We start from the raw sequence: 15,801 nt of genomic DNA on the forward strand, positions 1-15,801 counted from the left end.
GAAGCCCCGCCCCGCCCTATTATAGCGCCACCAGGAGGCCACTCACCAAAGGCACCGCTTCCTTCACACAGGGTGCGATTTTTAAAATATCATTTACCATTGGAGACACATATCAAAGCAACATGTGATTTCAATGAGCCAAAAGTGAATTAATTCCAAAAGAGTCAAATACGGTAAGAGAGTTGTTGAATATTGCCCTGAACATGGCCCACTGTATAATAATGAGAAATATAACAAAATAATATTTGATTTATTTTATTACATGTTGTTCAAAGTGACAAATACACAATACTAGCATACTACACATTGAAGAAACTGAAAAACTACACGTTGAGGTTGACCCTATCATGGTACTTAAAGTATGGATCGTCCAGGTACCAGTTCCTCCTCTTCCAGAATTTGGTCGTCATTTTATCCAAAAGCTTGCACTGTGTTTTGTTACAAAACACGTGTTCCCTCAGCCGACTCTTTCGAGCAGGCAGCTTTCTCCACAATTTCTTTTTGTATCCAGCCTATACACAAGAAATATCAGTCAAATATAAGTTCATCCATCATCACCACTAGGGTGCCATGTTTCACAAAGACAAAAATGTTAAGAAACAACATCAGTACCATTACAGTGTCATCCAGTGGTTGTCCTGGCAATAATACATCCAAATGATTAGGCCTCAATACTATTGCAAGCTACAGTATGCTCTCTGTTGCCTAGGACTGCCACTGATGGCGTCTTCTGTAGCTACACAGTAAACTCTTCTGTTTTCAATTAAGTCTGACAGTGTTCAAACGGACCAGACTCTGAGTTAACTGAACACAGAGGATTTTACTGTGCTGTACTTACTGCAACAATAACAAAAAAGATTCAGTACCTGGCGTCTGACCCAGAGACCACAATGCAACCTCAGGAATCTGTCCTTTACAGATTCCACAGATTTCTTCTTTGCCTTCTTCACACTGTAATATGTCAGGCTTCTGATTGGCTGCTGAACCAGGCCTGGAATAAGTGGTGAGACACTGCAAGAAAATAGAAAGAGAAATAATGAATCATCCTCATTTAAGCCTTCAACTTTCAGTTGAATTGCTGTTTATTTACGATTCTGTCCCATTGGATCGTAACTCGAACAGCGCTGAGTCAGCTGAAGTGGACTTGAGCCAGGAGAGGCACTGCCAAGAACGGTCGCCCCAAAACACACCTAACTACTTCCTAACTTAACTCATTCAGTGCCGAGCTTATTTATGGAAGTTTGGCTCTGAGTGCCACAGCCTTTTTTACAAAATTCATTGTAAAAAAAAAAGTGCTTAGGAAGCGAGATACAGCCTTTTTAAGTTATAGGTTAAACAAGGAGTGGATGGAGCAGCAAATCTTCAGCAAATCAGCAAAGTCTTTGACGCCTTGTGGCGCACGGGGCGTCAGGCCACGTGACGTCTTTGACGTCTTGTGGCACTGAATGAGTTAATGGTAGGGGCTGTAGTCTGTTCTCACCAAGTGGGGCGAGTGGTCTGCCACTGGGGGCCAGAGTTCCGCTTAAGCGAGGCGACTGGACCACCGCTGGGGGCGAGCGGCCCGATTAAAAAAATGGAGGTGAGCGCGTTTTGGGGTGACCCTTTCCGGTTACCGGTAGTTGCAGAGAGCACCCTCTCCCCTCTGTAATCAGTTGTATCATGAGGTTGCAAATATTATTATATAAACTTTATTTCAGACACAATAGGTCCATATAAAAAACAGAGATACAAAACAGACAATAACAACACAGAGATAGCTTAAGTACCAGTTAAATCAATATCAATTAAAAACATATAAACATTGCCTCCAGTTTTTCCAGAAGCATGAGGATTGAGGAATACCTTGTATCACTGTGTGATCACTGTTAAGGCCATAATTAATACATTCTTTGACTCCATCAGTCTACACATAAATCTAAACAACAAAAAAATCCTCAATACAGCATGAAAGGTGGGTACATTACTGGTCACAAACATTTCACTTGCACTAGTCCATATTAGAAAAGCATCATTATATGCCACCTGAAGGTTTTTCATTTTTGCATTGCTATAACGGCACCACGTGGGCTGTATATAGTGGAGTGCAATAGGTGATATTGCATATTTTAACATTGTCTGTACACATGTGACATTTTCGTGCCAGCATGTTAGCTTACAGCACTGGCGCTGCACATCATCATCACCACCACAGAGATCATCCCTGATTATGTGGCCCAGGTGTTTAAACTTTTTCACAACCTCTAATACTTCACCTGCCAATGAGAAAGAGGGAAAGGTGAGCTTCTGATCGTCCTTAGTTCTAGAGATCATAACCACACTCTTTTTAGAGTTGAACTTATATATTTGAGCAGACCCCGAGTAGTTGCTGTAAGCTAGCACTGTATAGAGACACTCTTTTAACTGTTTAGATAAGTCGTCCATGTAAGAATTGAAGAGTACCGGCGAAAGAATTCCGCCCCGGCTTACTCCATTGGACACTAGAAACGGCGTGGACGTACTCATTCCCCACCTAGCTTGGTTTGGTGAGAGTACCAGAACTGCAGGATTCTTAAGGAAATTCAGTCAGTACAGAAGATATGCATTTATATCTTCTGTACTGACTGACTGAAGTGTATAAATACATACAAATACAAGAGACGGATTCCTATCAAAAACTGCCTTAGGGCGCGGTCCCACCGCAATTTTGTTATACCTATGGGGCGGATCTGCCAATGCTTTTTCAATGAGAATCGCGTGGATTGATGGTCTTGCGCATCTTTCGGTGTGTCGCACACACCTTGCGTTTATGCGCTTTATGCTGCTTTTCCCCCTTGGTCCTGAAAGTGAGTGACAGGTGCGTCACTGGTTATTGGGACAGAACGCTCTGCAAGCTAGAATGCGCTGGCTGCAAAAAACTGTCGAGCACAACCTGAGGTTAACAGCGGGCAACCATATTTTGGTGGGACCCCGCCTTAGGGTGCGGTCACACAAAACTTTAATTCTGCCTATGCCGCGGATTGTGCCAATGCTTTTCAATGGGAAAGGAGCGTTTTTTGCAGAAATCTGCGAATGGTAACAAACCGTTCCCATTGAAACTCCGTTCCCATTGAAAAGCGTTGGCAGATGGCCCGGACACCAATGTAGCCTGACCGCACGTCAGGGGTTCGAGTCCCGATCCCCACAGCCTTTGCTGTGTGTCACTCCCCATTTCTCTCTCCCCGTTTCCGTGTCCCCGTGTCTACCTTCACGTTCATTCAATAAAAAGGCATAAAAAGCCCAAAAATAAATCTTAAAAAGAAAAGAACACACAGTTCATTACGGTATTGAGAAGGTTAACATTCACGGTGAAATCGATCCCCAGAGTTTATCCATTTGTAAGTCAGATAGTTCAAAAACAGCACTCAGTTAAATGAATTCACTGGGTTTGGTATTTACCGTTGCAAGAGACTCTGTTGGGGTGGCTGGCACAGCTTAGCAGACATAGAAGCCCAGACAGGAGTAGATCTCTGCAGAGTTGGTGGTCGAATGACTGTAGAGAACAGGCAGAGCTTTGGTGCTCTGGCACTGACAATGAACTTCCTCAGCAAACCTGTCCAACATAACATTTTTGATTGATTGAATACTTTATCAACAGTTTGCAAAATAGTACAGAGGTACAATTATACAATAATGCTAAAGGATAACACAAAAAGTCCTTTGGGATTGTTTCCATTGTGGTCCTGTGTATTCAACTCATCGAAACATTTAAAGACAAACAAGAAATCATCAATACTAGTAGCAATAAAAGTACAGAAAACAATTGGGGAGGGGGTGGGATCATTTCAGGTGTCAAGCAAGCTTAGAAGACTTGGTTTTGAAGGAGGTAAGGAGTCACACTTTTGTATGGCTGTTGGTAGGGCATTACACATTTTAGTGGCATAACAGTAGAATGAATTCAACCCCATGTTTGTGCCGAATCTGAGTTGAACGAGATCAGTGGAGCTTCCTCTGTTGTTGTTCCTGTGTGTGTCTCTCGCGTTGTTGAAGTAGTTTGACAGGTACATGGGCGGGCACTGGTCCCTTGAGTATCTTGAAGACCACTCCCATTGCAAGTTGCTGTACTCTGTCCTCTACCCTGAGCCATCCCACCCTAGTATAATTAAATGAGCATGGGTGAGTCCTAGGTGGTGTGTGACGTGTGAGGTTAATAACCTGATCAGTTTGTTATGAGCGATCTGAAGTTTTGCTTCTAACGCCTTTGTGGTGCTAGAGTGTGCATAGTCAAAATGACATAGTATTAGTGCTCCAGCTAGTCCTGAGAAGTGTTAATTTTGTCGACTAAGACTAAAAGACTAAAAGACTAAGGTTTTGATATTTAGTCGACTAAGACTAAGGCTAAACAATTTCAGAAGACTAAAATGGGACTAAGACTAAATGGTGTGTTATAAAGGACTAAGACTAAATCAGAATTTGCTGCAGTGTAATTGTTTTTGACTAAGAGAAAGACTAAGACTAAAAGACTAAAATACTAAGGTTTTGATATTTAGTCGACCAAGACTAAGACTAAGGCTAAACAATTTCAGAAGACTAAAATGGGACTAAGACTAAATGGTGTGTTATTCAAAAGACTGTCAAAATCAACACTGGTTCAGTGGTCCTGAGTGTATTCCTACTGACCAACGAGGAGATTCTGCCCAAAAATCTTGTTCTTTGGTTGACTTACATGATTACTTTTGTTGCTATGTTTTCACTGGAAAGATTGTTCTCTAAAATACAACCCAGGTAGGTATTGTTTTCTTTCCTTGTGTGATAACGTTGTCAAATAAGCAGGAGTCATTAACGGCTTTACCGATTAATGTAGTTGGAAACATCCAACATATAACACACTGTGTTGTCGAATCTGATTATTTAGAAAAGCTGCGCACAACAATGCTAGGTCACATTGGCTGGCGACTGGCGATTATTACATTAAACTGAGCAGCATAATGTCACAATAACACGTTTTCGTGGTTATCCTAATTATCTTAGCCATAACTTGCATCATAAACAACACATAACAAAAAACTTCTGAATAATGAAAACGTTTTGAAATAATAATACACACCAGGGACTTTCCTTGTCAAGGTGGCCGCCATGTTGTTTCCATGAGCTACGGAAGAGTCAAAGGACAAACAGTACGTGTTCGCTTACTGACACTGATGGCCAGTGTGGAGCATGGACATTATTATAGTATGGAGGAGATGATGATGGCAGATGGACCACTATATCGATACATTATAACTCTATGACCATGATTGACCACTGTTCTGTCCTGTACTGTTACGCAGTGGTGGAAAAAGTACGCACATTCTTTACTTAAGTAAAAGTATCAATATCAATACTAGTGCAATGTAGAAATACTCTGTTACAACATGAGTAAAAGTCCCCGGAATTCAAAATTTACTTGACTAAAAGTAAACTTAAAGAATGTCTCTTTTCACAAGTTTTCAAATGTAAAATAAATGTGTAAAAAATATTTTATATGCTATGAAAATAGCCTAAATATAATGGGCTAATGTATCTTTTGTAATCATAATTCAAATCTACAAAGTAGTATGTTTTCCAAAAAATCTAGTGGAGTAAAAGTACATATAATATTTGCCTCTGAGATGTAATAATAATAAACTTTATATACATTTTATATAGCACCTTTCATGACATAAATGCAGCGCAAAGTGCTTTACAGAACAAGACAAAGAAAAAAAATGTATAAAATACACAATAAAAAACACTGGCAAAAAATTAATGGCTAAAACAATACAATATGTAGTGGGGTTGAAGTTAAAGTAATGAAAAATGGACACACTCAAGTAAAAGTACCTCAACATTGTACTTAAGTAATAAGTACAGTACTTGAGTAAATAGTAGTCATACTTATTCATGACTGACCTTTAATTCCCCTGCATTGTAAATGAAAGACTACCACCGTCATAAGCAGTGGTATCGATTTTACTTTCAAAAGGACAACATTGTAGCAAGGTAAGCTAATTTATCTGAGCTTATTACATGTAATAATAAGCCCAAGACAAGCTGGGTTTCATCCCCAATAGCAAAGATTGAAAATACTCCCCCCACAGAGATATGTTATACATTTCTGTATTTGTTTTTAGTTATCTTGTTATGTGTGCAATTCATTTTTCCATCAGACTACATCCTGGACTCCTGGCCTTGAGTGAAATGTCAGTACTCATTTATCGCACCATTAATAAGACCACAAGGGGCGACACTTCCCATCTCTGAAGGCAAATGCAAGCACCATATACAGTATGCTAAGGTCCACACTTATGGAAATATATGAATAAAATTGGCAAGGAAACAGGATTAAAACGCTTCTATAATTATTATGGTATTATAGCATTAGTCAAACAAATGATTGGCCCAGGTTGATACATTTTTTTATTTGTTCTTTCTTTAAAACATACAAATACCATATTTTTAAATAACACAGATCAAACACATTGGACACAAGTATCAATTAAACTATAGATAGAAAACAATAAGTACCATAATCAAATTAATTTAAAAAAAGGCCTGATTTATACTTCGCCGTTCAACGGAGTATAAGTTACGCATGAGGCACCGACCACAATTTAAGACTTTCTTGACCAAAGGAACTACTCTATAAGCATAACAAAAGCACTGACCAATCTGCCAAGATATCAGTGCAAAGTAAATCAATGACATACATTAGTACAAAGTGCTTTTCATAAGATACCACCAGGATCACATTGCTTTTTCAAGAATCCAGTATCTTGCTTAATCCATTAACCCAGTTTCCAAATGGAATGTTTTTTTCTTTTTTCTTTTTCAAGACAGAACAACTTAAACAGTCAAAAACAACCACAAGAACATGCAACTTCTGTCAATAATATTTTCAAATGTAGCTCATAAAATAACTAGTGGTTTATCAACATACTTAAGAAACATTTACTAAAACATGGCTTTGTCTAAGTTTTGTCGTAACAGTTCTGTCCACAATTGAGGCACATATGTAAGTATAAACATCTCTTATTCTCGAGCAAATACTAGGAGCATGTACGTGTGTAGGTCCAATAAAAGTACAACAGTTTTTGGCTGTCTTCACCAGCCAGCATAAACAGGTTCTGCATCACAGGGTATTCCATAGTATCGACCTTGGGGTCGCTCTTTGCGTAATAGTGGAGCTCGCACCATAGAAAGTTCTCTGTCAGTGTCTCTCTTTCGACGCAGTCCAAGAAGAATGGCAAATAGTATGGCTACTGGAAAAGAGAACAGAATAAGTCATACATGTCATGATGGTGTTGTTTGCCAAAAATAGCTGATCTTTAATCGAAATACACATCACCTTGTTGTTTTGTACAACTCAAGAATTTGTTTTAACATTGACAGTAGGCATCACCAGACATTGACAACACAGTCGTACACCATGATTCTAATTTGATTAGATTTGTCACATTTTGCAGTGTCTCAGAATAGGGTCCCCACCACTCCTTTGAAATTTGTCCTCTGAATTTACCCTTCCTGGGGCCGGTGGGCGAACCAGGGACTAGTTTACCAGACGGCCTCTGTACCCATTCAGCAATGGCGACCCTGATTTAGAGTGTAATAAACTAGTACCACTGTTTAGAGACTCTTGCAGGGAACTGAAGTGGTTATTGTTTGCATGGCCAAAAGGGTGATAACTACTTACCACATCTAATGTGTGACATTAAACATTAGCAAAAGCAGGCTTAACATTACTTCATCTTAAAGGGAGCTGTAATAACCGCTTTAAAGAAAATAATTCAAAGTACATGAATGGGGATGGGGATATTTGCAATTTCAAGCTAGCAATCTTTTAGATGGGAACCCAAACAAGCATACTTCAAACACCAAGCCCTTTAATGTAAGCTTGTGATAGCCTACTATATTAATTAGATTAATGTGATTAGTGTGAGGGCTTTACATTCTGAAATACAGGAACATTATAGTTAAGTGTGCCGGCCGTAGCTTAGTGGGTAGAGAGTCTGGTAATCAGGTCACCGGTTTGCCCCCCAGCCCACCCAGTATACATGTTGAAGTGTCCCTGAGCAAGATGCTTAACCCCTAACAGCTCCCCCAGATGCTCATCATGAGCCGACGGCTGCTCATCTGAGCAGCCATCAGCTAAATCCCCCGCAGGATTAATAAGTAAATGATAAATATAAAAGGAATAGTGAAGGTGTACTTTTACACCAAGTACTGAAATATCCAATCATTAAAAACCTCTATTGTTAAGAGATTACTATTCCACTAAGCTATAACAAGATGTACTTAATTGAAGACAATTGTACAATTAATCCAGCCCTAAATACTTACCGCCTCCCCCAATGACCAGAAGAGCAATTGTGACAGGGGCTAATTCACAAGTCTCCCCTGATTTGCGGAAGAAGGTCTCCATGCAATACCCTGGCGCTGTGCTGCCTTGTGGACAGAAGGCATCATTGGGGCACTGGATGGGATTCACATCTGGACTCTAATGGGCATAGCATCCATCAAACAACTTGTACAGGAAATAACATTGAGATACATGGGTTTATTAACGATAAGACAACACTGTGATCCGTTATGAGACATGTTCTCTAGAGGGAATAGCACTCACAGGGCAGTAGTGATTCTCAGGGCAGACGTCACAGTTTTCCTGGCCCCAGCGGACCTGGAAGAAGCCACTGTTGCAGATTTGACACATATTCTGGTGGGGAGCCTTGTGCATGCCTGTCCAAAAGCAAATTAGAGTATCTTATAAGTGCCACTGCTATTCCATTACAGTGTGGACCTCAGCACTCAAGTATTAAAGTGTAAGATACTGCATATTTATAAAATCACTTAATGCCTTAAATTGAAAGCCTACCTTCATACGTTTGTTTATCTTTAGGTGAACATGTCAGTTACCTGGCCTACAAGGTGTGCACTCTTTAGCAGCAACCTGTAGAGACTCTGTACCCACAGGACATGTCGGGCACTGGGCACAACTCGTGGAACTGTTAACAAGACAGACACTTTGTTTTAAAAAAGTGGAAAACAAACAGGTCTACTGCCTAGCTCAAATCAGAGGCTGTTGGTTGGGTTTTTTGGTCTGGTTTGGTCTCAAAGTGGAGATAGAGAAATTGTAATAATAATTGTAATAAAAAAAGAAAATTGAATTAATGCAGGTATGCCATTTATTAGGATACATGTTTTCCATCTTATAATGAGCATTAGCGAGGATAATCTTTAAAATGAATTCAGTGCTCCTTTGAGAAAAGACCAATGTTGGATTAATGATAAGCACACAACCTTGATTTGTGCGTACCAGAGGTGTATCAAATGATGAATGCCACTCGTTCATAAATTGGATATGTGTGCCTGTGTGAATCATTTGCATAGTTTGAATAGAATGCAGACCGAAGTGTTGTGTGCAACAAGACTACTCCGTAGTATAACAGTGTCGCTTACAAAAAATAACTGATCTACAAGCTAACAGCAAGTGACACCCTCGTGTGATAGAGTAAACTGAACTTTTGTGACATAGTAGTAATAATAGTATTGCTCTCATTTGTAAATAAGACAAAAAATAATAATAAATAAATAAATAAAGTTTAAGCAGTGACGTCATAGGAACAGATCAAAGTAAAGCATAGGATATAATACAGTAGATATTGCTCTTCTATGGCATTGGCGATCAACCCATTACAAGTTGGACATTTATTGTTACTAGATCTCTGTATCTGTCAGTTCATGTCCGCTTTATGCCTATATATGGAGATCCATGATGTCATCAGTATATGCCCAAATGGGCATGCTGATATGGAGATCTCTTTATATGTCAGTCCTTGTCACTTTTATGGCCATATATGGAGATCCCTGATGTCATCAGTATATGCCCATAAATGGGCATGCCCCCTTTTTGCCCATATATGGAGCTGAGTGATTTGTTTGTGCCTGATGCCATTAGGACACATTGAGGTTAGACAACACACTCCATATTTGGGCGTAGCAGCATTGGGAACTCCTTATATGGTTATGGCTGAGTCATGGTGACATGAGTGTGACAGAGCTCCGCCCGCCGGCTAGACCGCCAGTCCTCCCTTAAGCCAATTTTAATATAGGATTAGAGCTTCATAACTTTCTCGTAATTCTGCTTATAGGCCCTCAACCTCTGCTCCACCATAGGTGGAGGTGGTGTCTGTCTGCCGCTGTGCAGCAAAATTCACCCTTTAAGACCTGAGGCCGATTCTACAAATGATAAACACCTCATGCATTAATCAAAGCATTGACCATGCAATTGGCTCAAGACATGTGCAACCCTAACCGTGTGTGTGTGTGTGTGTGTGTGTGTGTGTGTGTGTGTGTGTGTGTGTGTGAGAGTGTGTGAGAGCGAGAGAGAGCCATGAGATAAAACCATGTGATGTCTGATGTTAAATTACCTTTAGACAAGGAACTGGGAAAAGACAAGGATGGTTATCAAAGTTCCCACACTGATTTCTGGATCCCCAGTACATACAACACAGAACACCACACCACACAGGGTGGCATTTCAGGGCAACTTACTTGCAAAATGTTCCCTGTGGACACGGACGACATGATGTAGAATTCTGTTGGGAGGAGAAGGAACCTGAAAATAATATAGACAGTTTAATTCAGCACTTTTGAGCTGGAAAACACACACAGTACAGAAACAATCTAAGAGAGAACTGATGAAAACATGTTTAAATTACTTAATTAATACAAACAAATAACTTTTTGATAGATACATTTTTTAAATTAAGTATTTATATTAAACTTAGATATATGAAATTAACATTCAACTAATTATACAATGAACAAACAAACAAGTAAATATAAAATACACAAACTGAACTTTACCAATAAAGCCCTATTACATTTTTGGGGACAACAAAAAAATATTCATCTCTAACGTCATGCCCAACTTTTAACTCTTACACCAGGTTGTAAGAGTTAAAAAATCAGGACATATCAATTACTTGCAACTACTTGAAACCATTATCCCCACGCATTGGTGTGGACTGGTGGATATTTTGTCATGGTGGCTTTTGTTATTGAAGAACAAGAAAAGTATAAAACGTGACTTAATGTGACAAACCTAATTATCATAATCAATCACTAATTACAGTAATTATTCAATAATCATGCAGTAACTTCTACTCTTTCATTGGGCATAAATATGACTAATTGAGTGAATAATTGATTTCACCAGTTAGCCATCAGAGGTTATAAAGGCAACAGGAAGGTATTTGTAATTTGTAACTTAAAGGCGACATTTTCAAAGGATTGATAACCTTTACACACAGTGTGTACATGTCATGCAGTGTTCTAGCCATAGCCTATGAGTACGGTTATAAACAAAAGAAACATCTACAGATATTGAATAAATATCTATGATATTATCTAACTGTTTTTGCCACTGTACAGCAGAATACACGTACCAGGGGAACAACTCGTGCAGGTGTCTGCACCAGTGATATTGCTGAAGGACCCAGGAGGACAAGACTTACACAGTGGGCTGCCAGTGACACTAAGTGAAATCATGGAAAAATAGACAGCAGGTCAGATGATCATTATGGTGAAAAGGGAAATCTTTGATGTTCTGCACATGTTTAACAACTTAGGCCATACTTCGTCATACTACAAATAGTTAAAATAGCAGATTAGCTGCACATTATTGTCAAGGATCTAAAAGCTCACAACACGTCCGCGTTGTGACTGAGTTTATAAATATTTGACAGTAATGCGATGAGTGTTCATTTAACTCAGAGTGTGTAAAACTGGACCCTCACTGGTTGAATTTAAATTAATAGATGTTTCAGTGCAGGGCACTGGTGGTTGATGGATATGAGCTTACTCTGTGTAGAAGCCATGGTTGCAGGGCAGACATTGTTGCTGTCCAGACAGAGGCTGAAAGAAGCCTCTGGAACATGCAAGACAGGCCCCAGGAAATAGGCATAACCCAGGATCAGGACAGCAGGAGCACAGCAACGTGTCTGAGGGAGGACCAGAGGAACATGTTTGGTGGTTTGGGTTGGTTTTGTCTTGTTTGTTTGACTGGACAAGTAGCTGATAACAAAATGACCAGCTAGATAGTAGGCTACCACCACATATTAGGCAACAACTGTGGCTACTTAGCGTTCCAATGATGGGGTCAAAACATTCTTTGGGTCAAAAATAGATGTCATGTGTAACAACAACTGCATTAAATTGCTGCCAACATCCAATAGTCTGCCAACACATAATCGTTAACCATTTAAACCCTACGTTGTTGACTGGAGACCCCCAGGGGTCTATAGGCCCCTTACTTTTTCCCCTCTACACCAAATCTCTTCACCGAAAATAGCTGATGTACAAGCTCACAACGCATCGGGATGCAATGCATAGTGAGCTGGTACATCTGCTATTTTTGCTGAATATTTGCCCCAGAATAAGGATGCCAGGGTTCATGTGGTTAAAATGAGAGACTGTGATATGAATGTGAGTTAGTCTGATTACTGTTGCTGCAGGTCCAATTGAGCAGGACAAGCGGGAGTATGTTTTGTGAGACATAGCAGGTTATAATTCTGCTGCAAAGAGCTCTAAAGTGAATTATACTGATACTGATTATAACCACTTAAGCCCTGAGGCTGGGCTATTAACAAAAATATATTGAAACCTATAGAACCAATAACTGACTTATAACTGAATCATTGAGAAGCAAGGTTTTTCTTTTTAAGTTCTAATACACTTAAGCCCTGTATTATACTTTGTTGTACAATGGTGACGTACAAAAAGAAGTGAAAATAGCCGATCTAGTTCGCAGCGCATCATTTTCACTATATATATTTTTTTAAATAATTGTTCATTAAATTGAATCAAGGCAAATGTTTTAAATAATCATGATATTGATTTGAAGTCATATCGCCCAGCCCTATTAAGCCTTATTGTATACTTCATTGTATGACGGGACGGTGTCACATGGCGAAAATAGCCATCCACAAGCTGATCTATATAATGACATGCCCAAAATAGAGACGCCAGGTTTAATGTTGTTAAGCATTAACAACATGGGCTTGTCTACTCTAGACTCACCGTTGTCATAGTAGGATCCGGGGACACAGGGCTCACAGGTGGACGTGTTGAGTGCGGAGCAGCCCGGGGACGTGGTGCTGAGGATCATGGGAGTTGCGGTCACCTCAGTCACAAACTCACTGACTGTGGTGTCTGTCACAGCAGGAGCGAGTGTGGTCTGGCTTACTACTATGCCTGAAAGAAAGAGAATAACATCATGTTTCAACACTAACGTGGAACTGCATGGGGAAGGGAGGAGACATGAAACACAAGGAGAGCCTTGTCATATGTAGGGTCCAGGTTACTTAATGTCACATGAAGTGCCGATGCAGCCATGGCAACAGTGCATACAGGGACATTCTTGTTCTTAGAACCTCCTCAACAGTTCAAGTCTTTTGAAAGATTTTGATAATTTTTTTAACTTTCAAAACTTTTCAAAATAAGGACGTCAGGTTGAAAGTGGTTAAAATTGGTACACATCGGCTGCATAATTGGCTGATACAGATGTCATCCAAATGGGTCAAATAATAGCCGAGGTATGGTCCAGAGCAATATATATCGATATGTCGATATTCACCTTGCAAAAAGGACAAAATTGCGAAAAAGCCACTCATCTACCAGTGGACTTGGGTGAGGTGCTGGAGTCAAAATGAAGCCAGATGAACAATTAAAGGGAGCCTCCGCACACTCAAAGAGTTCAGGCATCTGAAGAAGAAGAAGGCTCCCTTTAATTGTTCACCTTGCCTAAGGACAACATAAGTAAAAAAGTGGCTCATTTTACCCCACTCTCGACTCTAGCTAGAGATTAGAGATTAGATGGCAGCTGACTTTTTGCTCAGATTTACATTATATGTGATCTTTTCCTAGCAGAGGTGGATGTTCTCTGTTCTGCAGTTCCTTATTGCTAGCCAGAATCTATAAGCACAAAAAACAACAAAATTATAAAAGGGCCAGAACTTCCTCATTCCGCTACATCTCATGATTGCTGACCCATATACAGTATGACATATTGAATCAGTCATCTCTTATTTAATCTATTCAATTTCTTTATTTATTAAAGTGTGAGCTGGAGAAATAATTTGCAGACACATCAGGAAAACAAAGACCATATTGTAATAGTAATCACATTAGCCCTGAGCTTAACTGCTTTGCCGAATAAGAGACACCCTCTTCAAGAAATGCAACAAGTCATATGATTTCCCTGGTTCGGTCTCCAAATGCTGTGAGCTTTCCCCCTCGAAACTATTAGACAATGGTTAAACTGTCAGAAGATTTTATGGAACCAAATGGAGATCCCAAACCATCCCCACACTCATACAGCTTAAGAGCGTTCATCTTTAAGTCAAGTCACTTGTAACCAGTGGTGGGAAAAGTACTACATTTTTTTACTTAAATAAAAGTATCAATACTGCAACGTAGAAATACTCTGTTACAAGTAAAAGTCCGGTAATAAAAATGTACTTGAGTAAAAGTACAAAAGTATTGGTATCAAAAGTTTTTAAAGTACCAAACGCAGAAAGTAGTATAGCTAATTATGCAGAATGTTCCATTTCACAAGTTTTCAAATGTATAAAATGTATAAGAATCTTTTGAAAATAGCAGATCTACAATGTAGATCGGCTATTTTCAAATGGCCTAAATGTATACAGAGCTGAAGTGGTTAAATGTATGTTTTGTAATAATAATCTTATGTTTTGTATAAATAAGTAACTAGTAACTAAAGTTGTGAAATAATTGTGGTGGAGTAAAAGTATAATTTTGCCTCTGAGATGTAGTGGAGTAGAACTAAAAGTACTGAAAATTGGAAATACTCAAGTAAAGTAAAAGTACCTCAAAATTGTACTTAAGTACAGTACTTGAGTAAATGTACTTAGTTACTTTACACCACTGATTGTAACAGTCTCCAAAACAGACTGACTGTACATGACTGCACATGACTAAACCTACAATCAAATATACAAACGCAAGGGCTTCAAATATTCTGGGAGAAAACAGCACGATTTCGCAGACAAAAATTTGACAGCCTTTGTCAACTGATCTGCATTCGCGTTAAGTTTAAAAGGTTTATATTTTACACCGTCGTACGACAGCGCCGCGCGATGAAAATAGCAGTTTTTTTGTGCCATTAAATAAAAAATTATATATATATATATATATATATATATATATATATATATATATATATATATATATATATATATATATATAAAAATAATTATAATAATCACCTAGGAGCTACAAGACATGCCCAAAGTAGGGACGCGAGGCTTAATGTGGTTAAAAGGAGACCTTACCTAGTAGACAAGCGGCTATCGCAGGCAAAAATCCCCAACACTCCATGCTCCAGCTGTTATAAGTGCTATCACCAAACTTGTGTAAAGAATTTCATCCCTGACAAGTGGTCAAGTTACCCTTCATTCACTGAAGCCGTCCAGTGTGAATCATTGCTTGCTTCTCGTCCAGTCCTCTCATCAATGTCATATGACAAAAATACACATCATGTGATTTTACTTAGAGCACTGACTGAGCGGAATTAATTTGACTACACAGCACCGCCAGTAGGGGGCAATAGTGTTGGCAACACCAGTGCCCCCTCATGTGTTGGTTGGAGTCGTCAGTCGAAGTCCGTTATATTATACCTCTATGGTCGAAGTTGGTGGACAACTATATTTCCTCGCATTAACAGGAGTCCCTCAGGGGCCTGCCTGGGCTTGATACTAGCTTTCTGTTATTGTGGGGAAAGCTTTCGCTGACAATAGCCAATTGACA

At 39.4% G+C, this 15,801-nt stretch overlaps 2 protein-coding genes across 3 annotated transcripts; both read right to left on the reverse strand.

Moving 5' to 3' along the window:
• Positions 1–233: 233 nt before the first annotated feature.
• Positions 234–5,137, reverse strand: mrpl35 (mitochondrial ribosomal protein L35). Its single transcript, XM_084045503.1, has 4 exons — positions 5,063–5,137; positions 3,415–3,568; positions 867–1,011; positions 234–512 (listed from the first exon to the last, which is right to left on the reverse strand). The coding sequence occupies exons 1-4, from the start codon at positions 5,091–5,093 to the stop codon at positions 324–326; spliced, it is 519 nt and encodes a 172-aa protein (XP_083901629.1). The 5' UTR covers positions 5,094–5,137; the 3' UTR covers positions 234–323.
• Positions 5,138–6,384: 1,247 nt separating this feature from the next.
• Positions 6,385–15,489, reverse strand: LOC311036500 (uncharacterized protein). 2 transcript variants are annotated; one of them, XM_084045217.1, is made up of 9 exons: positions 15,327–15,489; positions 13,054–13,227; positions 11,837–11,975; positions 11,421–11,509; positions 10,525–10,588; positions 8,887–8,975; positions 8,597–8,709; positions 8,314–8,470; positions 6,385–7,232 (listed from the first exon to the last, which is right to left on the reverse strand). In XM_084045217.1, exons 1-9 carry the CDS (start codon positions 15,370–15,372, stop codon positions 7,078–7,080), a joined length of 1,026 nt encoding a protein of 341 aa, XP_083901343.1. In that variant the 5' UTR covers positions 15,373–15,489; the 3' UTR covers positions 6,385–7,077. The 2 variants fall into 2 exon arrangements, with proteins under 2 accessions (XP_083901343.1, XP_083901342.1); XM_084045216.1 differs by having other exon boundaries at positions 6,385–7,235.
• Between the last annotated feature and the right edge of the window lie 312 nt (positions 15,490–15,801).

This window comes from Gymnoscopelus microlampas (assembly GCF_963454915.1).
Source record: "Gymnoscopelus microlampas genome assembly, chromosome: 20".
Lineage (NCBI taxonomy): Eukaryota > Metazoa > Chordata > Actinopteri > Myctophiformes > Myctophidae > Gymnoscopelus > Gymnoscopelus microlampas.